This window comes from Accipiter gentilis, chromosome 28, assembly GCF_929443795.1.
Source record: "Accipiter gentilis chromosome 28, bAccGen1.1, whole genome shotgun sequence".
NCBI lineage: Eukaryota > Metazoa > Chordata > Aves > Accipitriformes > Accipitridae > Astur > Astur gentilis.
The window spans coordinates 20,431,742-20,454,901 of record NC_064907.1 but is presented as its reverse complement, the minus strand read 5'-3'; the positions used below and the strand labels follow the sequence as shown (position 1 = coordinate 20,454,901).

Below are 23,160 nucleotides of genomic sequence, written 5' to 3'. Positions count from 1 at the left end.
ACGGCTCAACTGTCTGGCCGCGACCAATCGGAGCGCGCGGAGGGGAGGAGCCGGGCGGCTGAACCAATCTTGGCGAGGGGGCGGGGGGCAGCGGAGCGAGGCGCCGTCAGCCAATCAGAATGGGAGGCCGGCGGAGCGTCACCGCCTCTCCGGCGGGGCATGATGGGAGGGGCACCCCTCCGAGAGGAAGCGCTTCCGGGTTGCGCCGTCACGGCAGGGACGGGGACCGGTACCTACTTCCGCTTGCCCCGGAAGTTCCTTTCCGCGGCCTGATCCGGTGCACGGCGGCGGTGCGGCTTCCAGCCCGGCGGTGCCATGGCGGACGTGACCGCTCGGAGCCTGCAGTACGAGTACAAGGCGGTGAGTGCGGCCCCCGAAGGCCCTTGGGCTTCCCTCGCTTCAGCGGTCCGGTACCGGGATCTCTCCGGTGCTCTCCCCTTCCCCGGTGCCGTTAACCCAGGAGGTGTCATTAAACCCACCCCCGGGTCCGTGGCGGCCCCGGTTCTTCCCGTGAGAGCGGTCTGCCTGAGGAGAGCTCGGTGTAGCGGCACTTTACCGGGATCGGGGGGGGGGGGGGGAGCTTTTCTGGGGACTAAACCCCACTTTTAAGTTTTTTTTCCCGGACCTTTTACCCCTTAAAGCGGAATTTTCCCGGCACCGAGAAGTAACAGAGCACCCGGGCAAGGAGTGATGGGCCCCGATGTGGCCGAGTGGCTCAGTCCCAGTTTAAAGTCTAAACCCGTGCCTGGTGGTGGTGGTGGTGCAGGGGGGTTAAATAACACCCCGGTTAATTAAACCCAAATTATTTGCGCCTCGAGCAACGCGGAGAGCGTTGTGTTACAAGAAACAGTGCATGGGTGGTGGTTAGTAGACCTGCCGTGGGTCCCGGATGGGGCTGGTCCCCTCCCTGGCCCCGATGGGACCCACAGTGAGACCCACGTGAGCTCCTTCCTGGCCCCCATCAGCTCCCGTTCTTGTTTTCTCCCAGAATTCCAACCTTGTCCTCCAAGCCGACCGCTCACTGATCGATCGGACCCGGCGGGATGAGCCGACGGGAGAGGTCCTGTCCTTGGTGGGCAAGCTGGAGGGGACCCGCATGGGGGACAAGGCCCAGAGAACCAAACCACAGATGCAGGAGGAGAGACGAGCAAAGTGAGTGCGAGCTCAGAGCCGAGGGGCCGCAGAGCCCTGACCAAGAACTGTATTTGAGTGAAAAACACTCGGGGTAGTTAATTTTTCATTCTCGTCTTTGAATAATGCAGCCTTGATTTGGTTTAGGTGTACAAACGGGGTAGAATTTATTGGTGTTGGGAATGTTTTCTAGAGGAAAATGTTTTGGTGGTGTGAGCACAGGGCTGCAGACCGAAAACCGCCAGCCTGGAAGATGCAGAGACATTATTTTCTTCATTTGGAGTCACTTGTTCCATGTCAAGAAACTAAAATTGAAGTGAAAGATTAAAATACATCTACTTTTCTCCTTTGTTTTTCAAATAAAAGAGACTAGCCGTAGTTGAAATAGCAGGAGCAGGGCTCCGCCACGGGGCTGACCCAGGCGCTCTCCTCCCTGCCCCTCTTTCCAGGAGAAGGAAGCGTGATGAGGACAGGCACGACATCAACAAGATGAAGGGCTACACCCTGCTCTCCGAGGGCATCGACGAGATGGTGGGCATCATCTACAAACCCAAAACCAAGGAAACCCGTGAGACCTACGAGGTGTTGCTGAGCTTCATTCAGGCGGCTCTTGGGGACCAGGTGAGGATGGGGAGGCCTCAGGACGGGCGTCCCTGCTCCAGCAAAGGATTCAAAGCCTGTAAGATCCGGCCCTTGGATGTTTTAATTCTTCCCAGTAATCCCATGGGATGGATTCACTTTGTCGGTGCTGGCTTTTGGGCTTGGGGATGTTGCAATGGTGCCTTTGTTTTGGGGTTGGCCTTTCAGTGCCTATACAAGGGTACAGAAATAGGAGGCACCAACCGCGTACCCTTCACATAGCAAATTTCTGCTCCGTATGATGCGTTATTCCTTTTGCAGCCACGCGACATCCTCTGCGGAGCCGCCGATGAGGTGCTGGCGGTACTGAAGAACGAGAAGCTGCGCGATAAGGAGAGGCGGAAGGAGATTGACTTGCTGCTGGGACAGACCGATGATACCCGCTACCACGTGCTGGTGAACCTGGGGAAGAAGATCACAGATTACGGTGGAGACAAGGAAATCCAGAACATGGGTATGGGAGAGGTGTTGTCGTGGGCTGCGGCTTCAGGGCCGGGGCTGGCAGAAAGGCAGGATACTGGTGTGTTGCGAAATGGAGTGGTTTGGACTGCTTAAAGAGTCATCGTCAAGGTATTAACAAAAATGATTTAACAGGAATGTATATAAAAGTGTGACTTCACAGAATTCGATGGCAAGGTTCACACTCTTACTTAATACATGGATGAAACAGGCAAAGGAAAATTAAGCCAGAATCAAACGAAAACTATGAAACTGACAATGCAAAAGGTTAAGAGAGAAACATACCGAGGAAAATGGGGTTAGAATTGATTTATCATGATTGGTACAGAGATCGGGAATGTAAAAAGGGTAAGGGAGACCCTCCCGTTGAGTCATGAGGTTCAGAGAAGACCCCCTTGCTTTCTGAACTCCTGTCAGAGTCTAGGTGTGGCTGGATCAACTTTTAGTTCCAGACTTGGTCAGTGGTTTATATCGAAAGAGATTATGAGTATAATAGCAGCCTGAGATTCATTCACAGTTGAATAAAGTTCACAGCAGTAACTTAAATATAAATTTGAAAAGCGATATTTGTAATATACTTGGTATAGAATATTCCGGTCAGTGCCCACACATGCACGAAGACACAGAGAGATATATCATACGTGTGAGTAAAAGAGGTATACCTGTTAAAAATTTCCCCTCGAGTTCAGTGAAAATATTCGTGTTAAATGCTTTGGTGTCTTTCTCAGAGCGCAAAGGGTTGGGCCTCAAGGAGCGGAGAGAATCAGCCCAGGTCGTGTGGGCTTTTGGTGACAGACCTCTGATTTTCACAAATCGGAAAGTTTGTGAGCTCCCAGAGGCGTCCCGCTCAGAGGGAGCTGCTGGTCACAGCCTGCTGTGGTCCAGGAGAGCCCAAAGGGTCTCACTTAGAACTGCTGCTTATAGATTTGGGAGATGATTGGCTTTAGTCATCAGGAAATTACTGGGTTTCCAGTAGCACTGGTACGGTTTCACGTGAGTTACAATTCAGATAAGGAAGGCTCCAGGGCTGTCAGGAGAGGACAGAGATATGTCCCAAGGTTGTCAGGAAATGACTAATTATTCTTACTCCTGTCCTCAACCTCTGCCAGGCAACAGGAGTCCTTGGGACAATCAGTGCAGCTCCCTGTCTTAGCCATGCAAGAGTTCCTGGTACGGTCAAGGGACGCTTAACTGCCTGGCTCATTACACTTATGCTAAGGCCTAGCGAGACTTCCTGAGTTCGTAGATGAGCCTAGATAGGGGGAAGAAATGCATCACCACGTGGTGCCAAACCCAGCCTTACTCTGGGGTAGGTAGCGTGCACGCAGAGAAGCCAGAAAAATGTTTGGACAGTTTTCAAGCCCCCAAACCATGTTCTTTTCATCTTTTGGATGAGCAGAGGTGTGGGCGGGTGTGTGGATCTGTGAACCTTGCATGTGGTGCCCAGATTTTCTGATGAACTAACTCTGCTCTCCTTTGCAGATGACAATATTGATGAGACATACGGGGTGAACGTGCAGTTCGAGTCTGATGAGGAGGTATGAGATGAGGCTGCAGGGTGTCAGCGGAGTCTCTGCGCTGTCCCCTCGCTCCGAGCCACATCGCAGGGACAGCGTTTGTCCCGTTTTACTCGGTCATGTTGGGAAGTGGGCATTAGCTTGGGCTGGGATGTCACTGCCAGGAAGGAGAAGCCGAATTATTTTAGATGTCGCTTCCTGGCTTGGGGAGGATTTGTTGATTATCCTGCTAATCCAAGGCTTATCATGAGTCAGTACGATGGAAAACAGATGGTGATATTTAGATCTCGTGGGGAAACTTGACAGATCGGGAGGAAGAGAGAAATTCAAATGCACTGGTTGGAAGTGTTTCATAGAAACACTCCCTGAGATTGTTTTTTGGAAGAGGCTGAGTGAACGATAAGAGAGACAAATACGAGATTGTTGGAGGAGTCGCTGGCAAGACCTCTCTGTAGAGAGCAGAAATAATCTTATCACATGGTCCTTCACCTGAACAACAGCGTGATGTTCCTGTTGAAAGCACAAGGCAGGCTGCTTCCCCTCAGGAATGAGTTGCCAGATTAATAATTTCTGTCGAGGAAAAGCTTCTCTTTTGATGTTTGCAAAAGCCATTTACTGGAACTCTCCTTTCAACAGGAAGGTGATGAGGACATTTATGGCGAAGTGCGTGACGAGGCGTCCGACGATGACATGGAGGGAGACGAAGCCGTTGTGCGTTGCACCCTCTCGGCCAACGTGAGTCACCGAGGAACACGTGAAACATGGTTCGGGGTCATCTGGGGGAGGGTCGGGTATCCTGTTGGTCTATGGATGGAGTTAAGGTTGTTTATGGGTGGAGAGGAGCCTTGAAGCTGTTGTCTGATGGAGGCCAAAATGAACATTAATAAAATCAACAGGTCTGTCAGCTGCACAGTTGCATCTGCTGGTTCTCAGCTCCTCTGCCAGGGTAGAGAGAGGCCCCAAATGCTCACTTCCACAACACAAAGGTTGTGTGCCTGCTTTCCTCTCGCAGGAAAATAACATTTTTGTGGGATTTTCTTAAGCTTGTGGCTTCGGGTGAGCTGATGAGTTCGAAGAAGAAGGATCTGCATCCTCGAGACATCGATGCCTTTTGGCTCCAGCGGCAGCTGAGCCGCTTCTATGATGATGCCATTGTTTCCCAGAAGAAGGCAGATGAAGTGCTGGAGATCTTGAAGGTCAGTGGCCACCTGATCTGCAGGATTGCAGCAGTCTCAGCATATCTCTCAGTCTGGAAAACAGGAGTTTGCCACAACAACTTGTTACCTATGTTTCTTCAAATTAAATGCAATTGTGGATGTGGCATGTTTGCCAGGAAGACAGATGACTGCTGGACTAGGCTGGGATTAGTCTTAATTCACAGAAACCTTCTTCTAAGGGGAAGATGGTTGGGTTTTTGTCAGCATTTGATGGGAGATCATTGTAAGTTGGGTCTGTTTCCCTGCCAATTTTGGTGCTGATGCTTGTGTGCTCTGGGCATCGCGACTCGCTGGGGAAGAAGGGGAGTCAGAGAGGATGGGATTTTTATCTGCAGTCCGAATCGGGTACCTAGTCTTGGGCGTAGCTGCTGTTTAGCTCCACTTGAATTCAGTTCAGCACGAAGCAGGGATTCTTGTTCTGCGGGACACAGAGGTAACACCGCGGTCATTCCTCGTTTCTTCTCCCAGACTGCAAGTGATGACCGTGAGTGTGAGAACCAGCTTGTTCTGCTCCTGGGCTTTAACACCTTCGACTTCATTAAAGTCCTGCGACAGCACCGGATGATGAGTGAGTGACGTTCGCTTTAACCATCCCACTTTGTTGTTTCCCTGCTGTTCTGACATGATTCTAGCACAACCCGACTCTTTTTAACTGCCATCGGTGTTGCTTTGTGAAGCTTGGGCCCTTGTTCTTTGCTCCCTTCATTTGGTTCAACCCTTAGGCCCACCTGCTATCCTTTAATTTTTCTTTCATCAGTCCTGTACTGCACTTTGCTGGCCAGTGCACAAAGTGAAGCTGAAAAAGAAAGGATAATGGGGAAGATGGAAGCAGATCCTGAGCTGTCAAAGTTCTTGTATCAGCTGCACGAGACAGAGAAGGAGGATCTTATCCGGGTAAGGCTAGAGGGAACCTTGGGCAGGACGAGGGGAGAAATTGTGGGAACCTTGCTGCCGTCTGTGGTCATCATTGGGCTGTATGTTTTGTTTGCTGTTCGTGAGAGAGGGTTCTGCTGACTCAGCTGGGATCTTGAAACCATAGGAAATGTTGCTTACGTGACGGCTGAGACTCAGCTGAGAGAACAATATATTTACCACTTCTTATTTTTGAGTCGCTCAGATGTCCGCTTTTCCAGGAAAATGTCAATATCTGCAAGTTTCACATTTTTATACTGGTGTTAACTATCTTGTAACAGCACCGTTTCACCTCCGGGCCTCCTTGATGTGAGGCTCACCACAATAAAACACCCTGGTCACCTCTGATTAGCTTCTCATTACCTGGGATTGGAATGTGACACTCAACAGGTTTATTGGCATGCAGGATTAGCTCTGCCTGGCCTTTGGATGATAGCAGTCCCATGACAGATTTGGGGATTGTTTCTGGGGGAATTAATACTATATTCCTGCTTTGTTGCTAGAAAAAAAAACTGGTTATATTGATGTGAGGGGCCAGTTAGGCATCTCTGTGTTTGAGGAGCGCTGCTGGCATGCAGCTGGCTGGACTTTTGCTGAGGCACTGCAGGTTCGTGTGTCTTCACTCCCTGCTTCCTTTCATCTGCTCTCCTGGAAGGCAGGTTTATGTCCTGGCCTTGGGGGCAGTGGTTTCTACTGCCAAAAATTATTGTCTCTGGTTTCGTGAATGCCTGTGCTTGAAAGAAATCACAGCTCCTGGTGCTCTGGTTGCACAGACTCGCAGGGTGTGAAGCCATGCGTGACAGGAGAGCCTGGCAGTCCACAGAGGAGGCTCAGCAACTTTTCCCTGGGGCTGAATTCTCATCTATTCCCACAGGAGGAACGCTCTCGCCGGGAACGTGTTCGTCAGTCCCGGATGGATACTGACTTGGAGACCATGGATCTGGACCAAGGAGGAGAGGTAAAACTCTTTAAAGTCATCTATTCCTAGCCCTTCTGACGAGCATCCCCAGTAAGTGCAAAAAGAGCGCTTGAAGTGGCATGGGCAGTAAGACGCCACAAATAAGCCCCTAACGTGCTAAAGAGGCACTTGCCAGTTGGATGCAGTTGCTTTTCCTTTGGTCCCAGAGTGAAAATGGCAGGAGAGGGTTGTTCTCTAATCCTTGCCCCTTTCCTGTTGGTGTTCCCAGGCACTGGCTCCCCGGCAGGTGCTGGACTTGGAGGATCTGGTGTTTGCCCAAGGTAGTCACTTCATGGCCAACAAGCGATGCCAGCTCCCCGATGGCTCCTTCCGCAGACAGCGCAAGGGCTACGAGGAGGTGCACGTGCCTGCCCTGAAGCCGAAGCCTTTTGGCTCCGAAGAGGTAGGTGACCTGCTTTGTTCCCCCTTATTTAGCATTAGGTGTGTTGAGTGAGTGATGAGATGACTGATGTCATCTATCTGGACTTCTGTGAGGCCTTTGACGGGGTCCCCCACGACATCCTTCTCTCTAAATTGGAGAGAGATGGATTTGATGGATGGACTGTTCACTGGATGGGGAATTGGCTGGATGGTCACATCCAGAGACTAGTGGTCAATGGCTCAATGTCTGGATGGAGACCGGTGAGGGGTGGTGTTCCTCGGGGGGTCTGTACTGGGACCAGTACTGTTTAATATCTTCGTCAATGACATACTGGGATTGAGTGCACCCTCAGCAAGTTTGGAGATGACACCAAGCTGAGTGGGGCGGTTGATTTGCTAGAGGGAAGGGATGCCATCCTGAGGGACCTGGGCAAGCTCAAGGAGTGGGCCCATGTGAACCTCAGGAGGTTCAGCAAGGCCAAGTGCAAGGTCCTGCACCTGGGTCAGGGCAACTCCCAGTATCGATACTGGCTCCGGGGAGACCTTATTGCGGCCTTCCAGTACTTAAAGGGGGCTTATAAGAAAGATGGGAACAGGCTTTTTAGCAGGGCCTGTTGTGATAGAACAAGGGGTAATGGTTTTAAACTAAAAGAGGGCAGATTCAGACTAGATATAAGAAAGAAATTTATTACGATGAGGGTGGTGAAACACTGGCACAGGTTGCGCAGAGAGGTGGTTGCTGCCCCATCCCCGGGAACATTCCAGGTCAGGCTGGACGGGGCTCTGGGCAACCTGGTTGAAGATGTCCCTGCTCGTGACGGGTATTGGACTAGATGACCTTTAAAGGTCTTCTCCAACCCCAACTATTCTACCATTCTGTGAGTTGTTGCTTATATCGTGACATACTGCCTGGGACTCAGCAGGCTTTGATGTGGCTGTGATGCCCTCTCAGATTTCTTGAAGAACCGTTATTTTAAGCTAAGAGGTTTCACATGTCTGAATAGAGTTCCTGAATTCCAGTTTCTCACTTCTCGAGTGTTGGTGGTTTCTGTCTCAGGGCTCCCATGCCCCGTTTAGCTGCTTTCCTGAGCCCCTGGCTCTGCTTTTGCTCCCTCCTTGCTGTGATGAGCAGTGTGGGCCAAAGATCTGAGTGATTCATCACTTGTCTTGTGATAAATTGCCTCTTTTGATCAGCGCTGGCAGGGGAAATGTGGTCTGATCTGTCCCATCATGAGAACATAGCAGGGATTTGCTTTTCTGGTGGCGTAGCCAGCTATAACTTATACTCCTTGGAGCGCGTGGGCCAGCTAGTGAGCCTCCTTTGATCTCTTCCTAACCTGCTGCACAGTTCCTGGGCATGGGGCTTCTCTTCTGGCCATCTGGAGACAACATGACCCTGCTACTCCTCAGGGTGTCTCTGAGGTCTCACATATGCCCTGCAGTCTGTGAGGTACTGAAACAAAGGCATTGAGCTTGATGTTTTCACTTTTCAGCAATTGGTTTCTGTGGAAAAGTTGCCCAAATACGCCCAGGCTGGATTTGAGGGATTTAAAACACTGAACCGTATTCAGAGCAAACTGTACCGCGCTGCACTGGAGTCAGATGAGAACTTGCTGCTGTGTGCTCCCACGGTAAGGATCCTGTTGTTCGGGTCCTCTGTGATGGGGAATCCAGAAGGATGACCTGCTTGGGTGGAAAAGGCTGGCTGCTGTGGGTGAACTTTTACCCTGGAGAGGACACAAATTTGATGGGACTGGTTCTGCTTGCGTTCTAGGGTGCTGGGAAGACAAACGTGGCCCTCATGTGCATGTTGCGAGAAATAGGGAAACACATTAATATCGATGGAACCATCAACGTGGATGATTTCAAGATTATCTACATTGCACCCATGAGGTCCTTGGTGCAGGAGATGGTGGGCAGCTTTGGGAAGGTAAGGAGAGGTTTGGTCCTGCCCCTGCTTGAACTGTACGTTGGGGAGGACGAGCTTTGTTGCGGTGGCTTCCTTATATTATGTTTACAGAAGGATATAAGCTCTGGCAGAAGCTTGTCGGGAGAGGATGAGTTTGGGTTGTGCCTTTAATCTCTGTTTGTGTAGTCTGCATTCACTGGGCTCTGAGTGTGTGTGTCGATAAGGGCTTTGGATGTCAGTGTGGGGTATGAAATCTGCGCATTTCTTCCAGCGCTGTAGCGGGACAAGTATGAAACTGTCTGCGAGCGTCTCAGGGCTGCGCTGCTCTAATGCTGCCCCGGGGAATGTGCCTTTATCCATCTTAACCGCCTGTGGGCTTCCTCCTAGCGCCTGGCGACTTATGGCATCAACGTGGCTGAGTTGACGGGGGATCACCAGCTGTGCAAGGAGGAAATCAGCGCTACCCAGATCATTGTCTGTACCCCGGAGAAGTGGGACATCATCACCCGCAAGGGAGGAGAACGCACCTATACCCAGCTGGTGCGGCTGGTCATCCTGGTGAGCGGCGCCAGTGCCCGCAAAGCCCTGGTGTGGAGGAGGGGGGCAATGATGGGCGCTGGGTCTTTCGTGTTGTGGTTCCTGAACGTGCGTTAGTGGTTGAAGATGTCTCTGGTGCTTGGTTGCGGAGAGACTGGGCGTTTGAGCTGTGGGATGAGTGTGCCCACATAAGCGGGTCTGCTAAGAAACCAAAACAAAACCGGGTAAATAGAGCCAATTTGGAGTGGGAATAACTCTGTTCCTGTTTCTTCTCTTTAGGATGAGATACACCTACTGCATGATGACCGAGGTCCTGTCCTGGAGTCTTTGGTAGCCAGAGCCATCCGCAACATTGAGATGACTCAGGAGGACGTGAGGCTCGTTGGCTTGAGTGCCACCCTCCCCAACTATGAGGACGTGGCTACGTTCCTGAGAGTGGACCCGGCCAAAGGCTTGTTCTATTTTGATAACAGGTACCATGGAAAGCTGGGAGAGACCTTTACGGTCAGATGGTGGGTAGCTGTTGAGAGCTGGGAAAGACCTGCTTCCTGTGGAGGCAGTTAAGTGTTTATCTGTCAGATGGAGCCAGAGTCTCACCGGGCCTTCAGCCTACTTTCAACAAGCATTTGTTTGCTCTTAGATGTGCTGGTAAATGCAGGTTCAGGACTGAAGCAGTTAAATACAACCTCAGAACGTGTGCTAGGCTTCCTGCAATGTCATACTTGCAAGAAGATGCTTTAGAGAAGGCAGATAAACTCTGCTGTACCTGTGTGCTGCAGAAGCTGTTTGAAGGAAGCCGAAAATAGGATTATGGCAGTTCCTGAAACACTATTTTTGCTCCCTGAGTGTGTGCGTAGCAAATGGATTCCAGGAAACGGGAATACATGTTACTGTCCCCTACTGTTTAATCTAACTGGGCAGAACTGGAGCCATCAAATCTCTGACTCATTTGAGGCACAAAGGAGGTGTATTGAACTTGGTAGCAGAAAATACAGGATGCCTTTTTACAGGACCTTTGCAGCAGGGTTTCTCCATTCCTCTGCTCTCTTATGGACTTGTTGTTTTTTTTTTCCTTATAGCTTCCGACCAGTGCCCCTAGAGCAGACTTATGTGGGTATTACAGAAAAGAAAGCAATCAAACGCTTCCAGATAATGAATGAGATTGTTTATGAGAAGATTATGGAGCATGCTGGAAAGAACCAGGTTTGATACTTTATTTTATTGTTCCTGACACACTTAATCCTCGTGCTTGTCTGTTGCTGGTGAGACTCTTTCGAGCTGCTTCTGTTGCTTCAGAAACACTGCAGTGGAGAAGAGGGTAGGTTTGGGTGGTCGGTGCCAAGAGAGGAAGGAACACAGGTTTTTTCTTTGTGCCAGCTGTCTGATTAATATATCCTTTTAGGATGAGGGAGGTTTTGTGATGCTACCCTATTAAATCAGGAGCTCTGTGCATGGTTCACAGGGCATCTGGACTAATTCTAGATCTCTTCCCACCCTGAACACCAGGAGCAGGTTGGGTCAAGCATCTTCGCTAACTGCAACCATGGTGATTTGTCTCTCAGCGATGGTGCCATCTGCTTGTTTAACAGGTGTTGGTGTTCGTGCACTCCAGGAAGGAGACCGGGAAGACTGCCCGGGCCATCAGGGACATGTGCCTGGAGAAGGATACCCTGGGCCTCTTCTTGCGGGAGGGCTCAGCCTCTACTGAGGTCCTGAGGACTGAAGCTGAGCAGTGCAAGGTAACTGCCCGGCCAGGGCTGTTCTGACGCAGCGATAGCAGGAGCACAGCTACAAAGATGCTGCCAGTTCTGTGCAGTTTCGCAGTCTTTCCTCTAGGATATGCACTACCTTCTGTTGCTTCTTTTCTCCCGGGTGTTACTTGGCTCGGGTGGAAAACCTGGAGCTGGTTGTGTTTCTGCTGCAGAACCTGGAGCTGAAGGACCTCCTTCCTTACGGCTTTGCCATTCATCATGCCGGGATGACGCGAGTGGACCGGACACTGGTGGAGGATCTGTTTGCTGACAAGCACATTCAGGTGAGCCTCACTTCCCAGGAGGAGTTGCACATTTGTTTGGGGTAGGTACTTCACAAGAAATGTTTGAGTCGTGTTTTCCAATAGCCCTTTGGGCAAAATCAAGAGGATCAAGCATAGCCAACCGTCATCCCGCTCTACTGAAGCTGATGCCTGATGAAGGCAGTCTCGATTTTTGTGTAAAGAATAGAAACTAAAAGCACACAGCCAGGAGCAGAGAGGGCAAGAACTTCTCCCCTGGGCCTAGCTGAGCATTTAAAGTTAGAGATCTGTCCCAGAGCAGGCCATCATCCCCAAAGTTGCCATTTTGGAAGAAACCCATCCAAGTGATTTCCTGGCTGCATTATAAATGGAAGGCAGAGGATTTTCTCAGGGTCATGCAGTGAGCTGGGAAATACGGGCAAAGATCTTGCTGTTTATCTGAGCTTCCTCTGCTGAGCTGTCGAGACGGTCACAGTTCTCAGACTTTGTCCCTTTTGTGTGTGTCTCGAATGTCAGGACCAGCATTTTAGATCCTTTTTTTTTTCCCTAGGAAGATGCTTCTGCCTGGTTTTGATTGCTGTTTTGCTCCTGCAGGTGCTGGTCTCCACAGCCACACTGGCCTGGGGTGTGAACCTCCCTGCTCACACTGTCATCATCAAGGGGACGCAGGTGTACAGCCCTGAGAAAGGGCGCTGGACCGAGCTGGGTGCTCTGGACATCCTGCAGGTGAAGTTCTGTTAACAAAGATGCTGCTGGGACCCAAGGCAGGATTTTTCCTTTCCTGCAGAGGCACATTTGATGTCTGCTTTTGTATTTTCTCAGTGTAGTCACTCCCTGGTTTCTACTGTCAGACTGTCTCAGCTGTTCTGGGAACAGCCCTGCTGCGAGGGCAGAGGAGAAGCAGATCAGTAGGAGAAGAGGACAAATGATTCCTCTCCCAGTATCTTGCCCAGACATATCTGAGATATTTCTGTGTCTCCTGCCAGCTAGAAGTAACAGCAGATTGAGCAATCTGGCAGTAAAGCCCCAGGACATGGCAGCAAGGAGAAATTGCCAAGCTAAAAGCTTTTACATTTTGCTGACATCACCTTCTCATTTCTTAGATGCTGGGGCGTGCTGGGAGGCCTCAGTACGATACCAAAGGAGAGGGGATCCTCATCACATCCCACGGTGAGCTGCAGTATTACCTGTCCCTGCTCAACCAGCAGCTCCCCATTGAAAGTCAGATGGTGTCGAAGCTCCCAGACATGCTGAATGCAGAGACTGTGCTCGGCAATGTCCAGAATGCAAAGGCGAGTGTGAATCTTTGCTTTCCCCGTGTACGCGTGCCCTTTGTTGCACCCAAAGAGCTGGTGGGAATTGCAGGGACCAAAGGATGATCAGTGTTGGGGAAAGATGCCCTCGTTGTACGGGAGCAAAGAAATTTACAACCTTTGCTGTCCAGGGAGCAAATTCTTAGGATTCAGAAGGGGAGCCGTGAGAGCTACCTTCCTGTAAGGCTGGCTGGTGTGTCAGGTGAGTGGGTAGATGCTTCTGTAATTCAGAGCAGACAGAGCTCTCCACATGGGGAGGGATGCTGGGGAAAAGTCTGCCTGTGGAGATGGGGTTATTTGGTTTTTCATTCCTTAGTGGAGAAGGCACTGCTGGGCTTCCAAGCTCTGGTTTAATGATGACCCGTCTGGATTCAGCTGGGCTCAGCCTACTGTGTCCTATGCTAGTGTTGGGAGCGCTGGACTCCGAGCCGGAGCGTCGCCCTTGCTTGCCGTGAGGCGTGTTCGTCAGCTCTTAAGGTGTGTTGGTGTTTCCTCAGGATGCAGTGAATTGGCTGGGCTATACCTACCTGTACATCCGAATGCTGCGCTCCCCCACTCTCTACGGGATATCCCACGATGATCTGAAGGGGGATCCGCTGCTGGACCAGCGCCGCCTGGATCTGGTTCACACCGCAGCCCTCATGTTGGACAAGAACAACCTGGTGAAGTACGACAAGAAGACGGGGAACTTCCAGGTGAGATGGGACCTGGGAAAGGTGCTGTGACCAAGCAGAGCTGGACAGGAGCATCCTCTGGCTGAGAGAAAGTGTGCAAGAGGCACTTCCCTGATTAAATACAGATCTCAGGGAATGATGCCGCATTATTCAGACCTGGTGTTGTGCATGTCTGTGATTCCAGGGAGCTGTTTGCTGGCACAGAGAGTGCTGGTGTAAAACCTGACCCTCAGTCTGTTACTGTTGTGTGTTTGCTGCTGCCTCCTAAGCAAATTCACATTCCCATTACATTTTCATTGCTTCAGAGGCAGCAAGATGAGAAAGGGGAGGCTGTGATGTATGGAATTGTGTGCTAGGTAAAAAGCAGCTTTCCCGGGTGATTTGTAGCCTGAGGGTTTATGCTTAGCTTCTCGGGAGACATCTCCCCTGCTGCAGCCTAGTTCCCGTTCAGCACCTTCTGTCTATGTGCTATGAACAGTCAGGTGTCTTTGCTGCTGCTTCACTCTGGCTGTTGCCCTTGTGGCAGGTGACAGAGCTGGGCCGCATTGCCAGCCACTACTACATCACCAATGAGACGATGCAAACTTACAATCAGCTCTTGAAACCCACCCTGAGTGAAATCGAGCTGTTTCGGGTCTTCTCGCTGTCCTCGGAGTTCAGGAATATCACCGTGAGGGAGGTATGGAGCCAGACACCCGTCCCAAGTGAGACAGCCCTGAGGCATTGGTCTTGGTGCTGCAGGGGAAGATGCAGAGCTAGCGCCGTGAGGGACCATTCTCATCTCTTCTGCTTTGGTTTTCTGTAGGAGGAGAAGCTCGAGCTTCAAAAGTTGCTGGAGCGAGTTCCCATCCCAGTGAAGGAGAGCATAGAGGAGCCCAGTGCCAAGGTGAGCCCTGCCTGCCCCCTCGAGGGGACTTCTCCACCTGTCTTGCGGGGAGCAGTGATCGTTGTGGGAGAGCTGTCATGGTAAATGCCACTCTGGGGAGGATGTCTTTTCTCTTCCCTCTGTGGGACATCCTGGACTGTGTCAGAGATCCTCAAAGAGCTGCAGGTGCTTCTTGTCTCTGGTTGAGCTTGCTGTCCTGCGGCATAGGACAGTCAGTCCCTGTTGATCACTTCTGTCCTGCTATGCCTCAAAGCCCACCGGGGTCAGGCGCTGATGCGGAGGACACTGAGAGCCTCTCTGTTCTGCTTCCCCAGATCAACGTGCTCCTCCAGGCCTTCATCTCCCAACTGAAGCTGGAAGGATTTGCTCTCATGGCAGACATGGTGTACGTTACCCAGGTGAGTGAGGAAACGTGACTGGGGCCTCTCTGTTTCCATTTAGGTGTGTGCAGTCCAGCCATGTCTCAGTCTCAGACAACTATTTGTACCTCAGAAATGTAGTTTGTGGTCATAGTTCACTGAGAATAACTAGAGCTGTAAGTGGTGAGAAGGTCTAACTCCTATCGGGACGGGAATTAGCTCTTCATTGGAGTCTCCAATTGGTAATCAAAATAATTCAGTGCTAGAGGACTACAGTGTAGTCTTATTCTTCTACCACAAAGGCCAAGTTCCCAAGGCTGGGAATCGAGCAATTGCTCCACCTGTAGGTGTTTGGGATGAACGACCTTTTAAGTATAATTCAATACTGAAAGGGGACTTGTAAGAAAGATGGGGAAAGACTTTTTACCAGCATCTGTAGTGATGGCGCAAGGGATGATGGTTTTAAACTGAAAGAGTGTAGACTTAGGTTGGATATACGGAAGAATTTTTTTACGATGAGGGTGGTGAGACACTGGACCAGATTGCCCAGAGAAGCTGTGGATGCTCTATCCCTGGAAGTGTTTAAAGTCAGGTTGGATGTGGCTCAGAGCAACCTGATCTAGTGAAAGATGGCCCTGCACATGGCAGGGGGGTTGGACTAGATGATCTTTAGAAGATCTCTTCCAACCCAAACCATTCTATTACCTTGTGGCTGGGCAGGAAAATGGGTAGAAAGGAAGGAAGAGTTAAATGTGATGATTGCAGCCAAGCTCTGAGAGCTGCTCTCTGTTCCCCTAGTCTGCTGGGCGGCTGATGCGGGCCATCTTTGAGATCGTCCTGAACCGTGGCTGGGCCCAGCTCACTGACAAGACTCTTAACCTCTGCAAGATGATTGACAAACGAATGTAAGTGAGATCCCAGAGGTGTTTTCTGATTGCAGGCTGGCTGAGATCCTTCAGCATAGGCTGGCTAGGTCTGCAGCATTTGGGAAGGAGAGTGCTTGCACCTGTTGGGGTGTAAAGGAGCTGCCGCGTGTGTCTGGCCAAGAGCTGGTCTTCGGCAGCACGGGGAGCCTCATGTTCTGAAGGCTTTGTCTCCGTTTCTTTGCTTGTCTCACCCTGCGGTGTCCTTGGCAGGTGGCAGTCCATGTGCCCTTTGCGCCAGTTCAAGAAACTGCCTGAAGAAGTGGTGAAGAAAATTGAGAAGAAGAATTTCCCGTTTGAACGGCTCTACGACTTGAACCATAATGAAATAGGTACGCAGACACGGGCAAATGTGGCAGGGAGAGGTGTCTGCCTCTTTGTTCTCCTCTGCTGTGTTTTGACCCAGAGTCTGGGGGCCTTGTTCCTATTTGATAGAAGGAGCAGGACTGGTGAGGGTCTTGGTACAGCCTGAGGAGGGCAGAGGCTTTGCCCTGGCACCTTCTGGCTGCTTGGATTGCTGATAGCAAATACTGTTCAGTTTGGGAGCTGTTGGTCACCCTGTTATCCATCTGTCCTGACAGCAGTGCCTTCCTGTTGCAGGGGAACTGATCCGAATGCCCAAGATGGGGAAGACAATCCACAAATACGTTCATCTGTTTCCAAAGCTGGAGCTCTCGGTCCACTTGCAGCCCATTACCCGCTCGACCCTGAAAGTAGAGCTCACCATTGCCCCTGACTTCCAGTGGGATGAAAAGGTGAGTTGTGCAGCTAAATAGCACCAGGCTAAATACCGTGCTGGGAGGAGGAGGGCACTTCTGGGGCAGGATTTCTGTGGGAGGGCTGGTGTTCAGCTCCTGGAGGTCTGGAAGTGGGGGGAATCTGGACTATGATACAAAGGTAACGGCTGCCCTTGCTCAGGTACATGGTTCATCCGAAGCTTTCTGGATCCTGGTGGAGGATGTGGACAGCGAAGTGATCCTGCACCACGAGTACTTCCTGCTGAAAGCCAAGTACGCACAGGACGAGCACCTCGTCACCTTCTTTGTGCCTGTGTTTGAGCCGCTGCCCCCGCAGTACTTCATCCGAGTGGTCTCCGACCGCTGGCTCTGTAAGTCTCGTTCTTCCAGGAGCAGCTTGGTTATACAGCAGCTGTTCTCCCTAGGGTGTCAGAGGGTGCCTAGGTCCCTCTCCTAGTGCTGTGCTGGGGAAAAGACTTCTGACATCCAAGTAACAGCAGGGCTGGGGATCCTGTTGGCAAAGGGATCTCCGAGATGAAACCATTGGAGTGCTTTCGGAGATAAAAATGTTTTTTCCTGTGTCTGACAGCCTGTGAGACCCAGCTGCCCGTTTCCTTCCGCCACCTGATCCTCCCTGAGAAGTACCCTCCTCCAACTGAACTGCTGGATCTGCAGCCGCTGCCTGTGTCAGCTCTGCGAAACAGCGCCTTCGAGAGCCTCTACCAGGACAAGTTCCCTTTCTTCAACCCTATCCAGACTCAGGGTGGGTATTGCCTCTGCTCACCTCCTCCAAACTGCCCCTTGGCAAGTCCTGGCCCCTTTGGTATTCACAGTCCCATAGCCTTGGTTTTGTGGGGATTATTCATATAATGTGAGGAACTTCTGTAGCAAATAGTGTATCCCCTCTTTTGATGGCTTGAAGTCTTTCTCCATGGGCCAGAGTATCTTTGATATGTTCCTCAAATACATCAAGCAGCTGGTCCGGGGCTGTCTGAGAGCAGCAGGTTTGCTCCTGGAAGCCATCTCTGTGCTAACACCATGGCTCAGGTTCACACAGCCGGCTGTCCCCAAACTTCTGCATCTGTGCTGCTTGTATGGGTGGAGTTGTGAGCAAACCAAAGCTGCCCTGTCTGTGTTTCTCTGCCTGAGAGGGGAATTGACACTTACAAGCTACTGTGACAGACTAGAACCTGTTTTGCTCCGTGGATCCTGGGCTAAAACTCTTAAACAGCCTTTCCTGTAGCTCCACCTTGCGCGGGCTGAGTCTGGGCTGTGTTTTCCCTGCCTGTTTCTAGAGCTTTGATAGAAATCCATGGAGATTTTCCTTAAACTGCTCTCTTCTGTGTTGTCTGTCTGTCCCCAGTGTTTAACACAGTTTATAACAGTGACGACAATGTGTTTGTGGGTGCCCCCACGGGAAGCGGAAAGACCATTTGTGCTGAATTTGCCATCCTGAGGATGTTGCTCCAGAACTCGGAGGGACGCTGCGTGTACATCACCCCCATGGAGGCCCTGGCAGAGCAGGTAAGCCCGGCATCCTGCGGGGAACTGGAGCTTACCCCATCTTAGATTAGCTTCCTCATCTCCTGTTTCACTTTTCCTCATCCCTTCTTTGCTGTCATGTCCCTCAGGATGACTCCAGAGTCTTTGATTAATTGTGGTCTCTCTGAGGGAGCAAAGAGACACCACCCCACTGCCGACCTGCTGATGTCAGTGTGTGCATGTGTGTGTCTTTAGAGATTTGGTAGGATTTGTTCTAATTTGAGGTTAACAGCAGCATCACTTGCATTTTTGGCAGGTCTTCTTGGACTGGTACGAAAAGTTCCAGGAGCGCCTCAATAAGAAGGTGGTCTTGCTGACGGGGGAGACCAGCACTGACCTGAAGCTGCTGGGCAAAGGGAACATCATCATCAGCACCCCTGAGAAATGGGACATCCTCTCACGACGCTGGAAGCAGCGCAAGAACGTCCAGAACGTCAACCTCTTCATCGTGGATGAAGTGCATCTCATTGGGGGCGAAAATGGGGTGCGTCTGGGAGGGGAGGAGGCAGCTGCTCGTATAAGCGATGCTCGTCATCGCGTTGGTCTTGGTAGTAGAGCCGCTGTGGGGTAGGTTGTTGCTCACTCCTAATATCTGGTCTGAGGTCAGCTTCTCCTGTTGGGAGTTTCCCCAGGCTGCAGGATGGGCTGGGATAGGAGGGCCATATCCTTGGGGAAGCTCAGGAGTGGTATCTCCCAGGGTCTCTGTGGGTGAGAGTGCTTGGGCTGAAGTGGCTGGAGCTCCGCCAGGAGAGGCAGCCACAGTGCGGAGAGCTCAGGGTTCCCTTCCTGTTCCTGCTATAACCTGCCCTCTCCCGCTTGCAGCCGGTGCTGGAGGTCATCTGCTCTCGCATGCGCTACATCTCCTCCCAAATCGAGCGACCCATCCGCATTGTGGCCCTTAGCTCGTCCCTGTCCAACGCCAAGGACGTGGCTCACTGGCTGGGCTGCAGTGCCACTTCCACCTTCAACTTCCACCCCAACGTCCGCCCCGTGCCCCTGGAGCTGCACATTCAGGTAGGGTTTGGGCAACCTCATCTCCTTTCCCTTCTGCCTGGTCTCCAGACAGTGTCACTGCCTGCTCCTCTTCCTCTGTAGGGCTTCAACATCAGCCACACACAGACTCGCTTGCTTTCCATGGCCAAGCCTGTCTACCATGCCATCATGAAGCACTCGCCCAAAAAGCCAGTCATTGTCTTCGTCCCGTCCCGCAAGCAGACGCGGCTCACGGCCATCAACATCCTCACCACGTGCGCTTCGGATGTCCAGAGGCAAAGGTAATCATGATGTGGCCTGTGTCCCTCCTCTGACTGAGGTAGGAGCAAGTTTTTGGGCTGTTTGGCCGGGCTGAGGGAGAACTAGTGATGGGAAATGGTCTCGTTAGATGTCATTCGAGTATCTGCTGTGATATCGGGGAGGGACAGGCTTGTTGGGCCTGGCAGCGGTCTCTTTACTCCCTTTCTTGGGCAGGTTCCTGCACTGTGCGGAGAAGGATCTGGTACCGTACCTGGACAAGCTGAACGACAACACCCTGAAGGAGACGCTCGTGAACGGGGTAGGCTACCTGCACGAGGGGCTGACTGCCATGGAACGGCGAGTGGTGGAGCAGCTTTTCAGCTCCGGTGAGCAGGGTGGGATGGGAACACACCACTTCCAACCATAAACCTTTTTCCCCAGAGCTTGGCAGTGCCCACAGTCTTTGGACTGGAGGTAACAGCTTGCCCAAGCTTCGTGTCACTTCTGTGTCTCCCGGGTCCAAAAAGGCTGCGATCTTAAACTTCAACACCTTTCCTGGACCTCCCTGTATGCTGAGATCCATCTACTCAAGCACAGAACCCCCAGATCTTTCTCCCCGCCCTGAATTTCTGTGACCCAGAGACATGCTCTGCCCACGGGCTGACTGCTCTCCCTGTGCACCTTTCAGGTGCAGTTCAGGTGATGGTTGCCTCTCGCAGCCTCTGCTGGGGTATGAATATCGCCGCTCACCTGGTGATCATCATGGACACGCAGTACTACAACGGCAAGATCCACGCGTGAGTGTGTTGCGCTGTGGGCAAGACCGGCCGTGGCTTCCCTTGGCATCTACCCTGCTAGTTCAGGCTGTGCTGAGCATGGAGGAACAAGGCCCTAATCCCAAAGGGCTTCATCCCTGTCCAGGCAGAGGCTGGGAATTGTGGGAGAGTGGCGGTAGCTTTCCGTGGAGCTTCGTTAACTCTCTCTCTGTGTCCCAGGTACGTGGATTACCCCATCTACGACGTGCTGCAGATGGTGGGCCACGCTAATCGTCCGCTACAGGACGACGAGGGCCGTTGTGTCATCATGTGCCAGGGATCCAAGAAGGTGGGTGAAGAGCAGGGCACCCTTTCTGGCCTGTGAATGTCTGTCTCCTGCTTGGGGAGTGGATTTCTTCTCCCAGCTTTGGGCAGGCTGGATGTATAACCCTCACTCGGAGCCCTGCTGACTGGGAGGTGCTCCTGGATTTTGGAGGTGCTGGGGTTTATTTACCCCTTCCCTCTACTCCTGCCCTGCTGTAGGATTTCTTCAAGAAATTCCTCTATGAGCCCCTGCCAGTGGAGTCGCACTTGGACCACTGCATGCACGATCACTTCAATGCCGAGATTGTCACCAAGACCATTGAAAACAAGCAGGATGCGGTGGACTACCTCACTTGGACGTTCCTGTATCGCAGGATGACGCAGAATCCAAACTACTACAACCTGCAAGGTGAGCAGAGGGGTCTGCACTGGTGGATACGGGGTTGGAGGATATTGGGGATCCTCTGCCTGTGGGCTCTGCTTTCGCAAGAGGAGCTTTTCTCCGTCCTGGGGAGTCTCTGAGCCGCACCGCAATGCTGCTGTACCCGCAGGTGTGTCCCACAGGCATCTCTCGGATCACCTCTCTGAGCTGGTGGAACAGACCCTCAGTGACCTGGAGCAGTCCAAGTGCATCAGCATTGAGGACGAGATGGACGTGGCTCCACTGAACCTGGGGATGATCGCCGCTTATTACTACATCAACTACACCACCATCGGTAAGGGCTCTGCGAGGGGCAGATACCGCATGCAAGCGCTCACTGGCACTCCTGCTCTCTGTCCCCTCTCTGCGTCGCTCCCTGTGCCACAGGCAATGGAGAAAAGGTGCCGTGTGTGTGGTCGGGTGCTTAAAATCTGTCCTTTAGCACAAGGCTGCGTGTTGTCCGTCTGAAGGTGTCTCTCGTACCGTGGGGCGTAATGCTGTCTCGTTTCCCCTGACCCCTCTACTTCTCTGACTTTCCCAGAGCTCTTCAGCATGTCCCTCAACGCCAAGACGAAGGTGCGAGGGCTGATTGAAATCATCTCCAACGCTGCAGAGTACGAGAACATCCCAATCAGGCACCATGAGGACAACCTGCTGCGGCAGGTGAGCGGCAGCGCGTCAGATCTGGGGTCGGAGGGGACGGATGCGGGTTCCTGCAGGGTCAGGGGAAGGAAGCTGCCCGTGTTTTTGGCTCTGTAGGGCTGAAGCACTGATGGGTTTATCATTTCTCCCCGTAGCTGGCCCAAAAAGTTCCCCACAAGCTGACCAACCCCAAATTCAATGATCCCCACGTCAAGACCAACCTCCTGCTGCAGGCTCACTTGTCACGCATGCAGCTGAGCGCTGAGCTGCAGTCGGACACCGAGGAAATCCTCAGCAAGGTACAACGGGGAGGGTGGAAACCTGCCCGCCTTGCCTGTCACTGTGTTGTGTCACCGCGGTCTGACCTGTCCCTGTCCCCTCACATCCAGGCTATCCGGCTGATCCAGGCCTGCGTGGACGTGCTGTCCAGCAATGGCTGGCTCAGCCCCGCGCTTGCTGCCATGGAGCTGGCGCAGATGGTGACGCAGGCCATGTGGTCGAAGGATTCTTACCTCAAGCAGCTGCCTCACTTCACCTCTGAGCACATCAAGCGCTGCACGGACAAGGTAAAGCTGGGGGGAAGTGCTGTGGCCCTCCCCTCGCCCACTGAGGAGCCCACTGAGGGTAAGCGCAGGGCTGAAAACTTTTTCAAAACTTTTTCCTCGCAGGGGGTGGAGAGCGTCTTTGACATCATGGAGATGGAGGATGAGGACCGGAACGCCCTGCTGCAGCTCTCGGACGCCCAGATTGCAGACGTTGCCCGCTTCTGTAACCGTTACCCCAACATCGAGCTCTCCTACGAGGTGGTGGAGAAGGAAAGCATCCGCAGGTGAGGCGGGGAGGGGCGGTGCGGTCCCCCCATTGTTGTGCCAGCACTGGTGGCGGGGATGCCCTGACCCTGGGGTCTCCGTTCTCTTGCCACAGTGGTGGGCCCGTGGTGGTGCTGGTGCAGCTGGAGCGTGAAGAGGAGGTCACCGGGCCCGTCATTGCTCCCCTTTTCCCACAGGTACGTACCAAACCTGGTGACACTGGGGTGGCAAAAGTATGGGAGGATTGTCCCCCGCTGCCCCCAGCTCATTAACTGTTACCCTCTGGCAGAAACGTGAGGAAGGTTGGTGGGTGGTGATCGGCGACTCCAAATCCAACAGCCTCATCTCCATCAAGCGGTTGACGCTGCAGCAGAAAGCCAAGGTGAGTGGGACCGGGCAGAGGGGCGGCTGGCACCCAAACGGACATGGTTTGAGCGTGCTGGACGGGTGTCCCGTCTGCCTGCTGCCACCCCAACACCTGCTCTTCCTTGCTGCTTAGGTGAAGCTGGATTTCGTGGCCCCGGCTACAGGGACACACAACTACACGCTGTATTTCATGAGCGACGCCTACATGGGCTGCGACCAGGAGTACAAGTTCAGCGTGGACGTGAAGGAGGCGGAAAGCGACAGCGACTCCGACTAACGTGGGGCCGCAGGGCCCAGTGAGGATCCCCCCATAGTTCAGCCACCACACCCCAGCCGCGGTAGCGCTTTGTGTCGCCTCCCTTTTTGTGGATTCTGTGTATTTTCCTGGTTTGTTTTGTTTTGTTTTTTTAAGGTGGTGATGTTTTGTACAGTGTTTTTTAGACAGGAGCTGCACGCAGAAGCTTAACTGCGGCAGCTGGAATAAATCTTGAGACCCATCTTG

At 52.3% G+C, this 23,160-nt stretch overlaps 1 protein-coding gene across 1 annotated transcript; it reads left to right on the top strand.

The window, feature by feature from the left end:
- The first annotated feature begins 175 nt into the window (after positions 1-175).
- Positions 176-23,155, top strand: SNRNP200 (small nuclear ribonucleoprotein U5 subunit 200). Its single transcript, XM_049831478.1, has 45 exons — positions 176-360; positions 989-1,152; positions 1,581-1,752; positions 2,032-2,224; positions 3,712-3,767; positions 4,383-4,481; positions 4,790-4,942; positions 5,432-5,531; positions 5,721-5,857; positions 6,750-6,833; positions 7,063-7,236; positions 8,708-8,845; positions 8,989-9,144; positions 9,511-9,681; positions 9,940-10,133; positions 10,740-10,863; positions 11,250-11,399; positions 11,585-11,695; positions 12,269-12,400; positions 12,778-12,966; positions 13,485-13,682; positions 14,188-14,340; positions 14,467-14,547; positions 14,862-14,945; positions 15,705-15,811; positions 16,043-16,161; positions 16,430-16,584; positions 16,748-16,937; positions 17,156-17,329; positions 17,930-18,090; positions 18,365-18,592; positions 18,931-19,122; positions 19,204-19,382; positions 19,576-19,727; positions 20,030-20,138; positions 20,337-20,445; positions 20,640-20,829; positions 20,972-21,136; positions 21,383-21,504; positions 21,639-21,782; positions 21,873-22,049; positions 22,152-22,312; positions 22,408-22,489; positions 22,582-22,674; positions 22,792-23,155. Exons 1-45 carry the CDS (start codon positions 316-318, stop codon positions 22,933-22,935), a joined length of 6,411 nt encoding a protein of 2,136 aa, XP_049687435.1. The 5' UTR covers positions 176-315; the 3' UTR covers positions 22,936-23,155.
- The last annotated feature ends 5 nt before the right edge of the window (positions 23,156-23,160 follow it).

Coding starts and splice junctions, on each gene's coding strand:
- SNRNP200 (XM_049831478.1), top strand. CDS start 316: ATGGCGGACGTGACCGCTCGGAGCCTGCAGTACGAGTACAAGGCG. Junction 18,091..18,364: donor TGGAGGCCCTGGCAGAGCAG/GTAAGCCCGGCA, acceptor CATTTTTGGCAG/GTCTTCTTGGACTGGTACGA. Junction 19,728..20,029: donor GGAGCAGCTTTTCAGCTCCG/GTGAGCAGGGTG, acceptor TGCACCTTTCAG/GTGCAGTTCAGGTGATGGTT.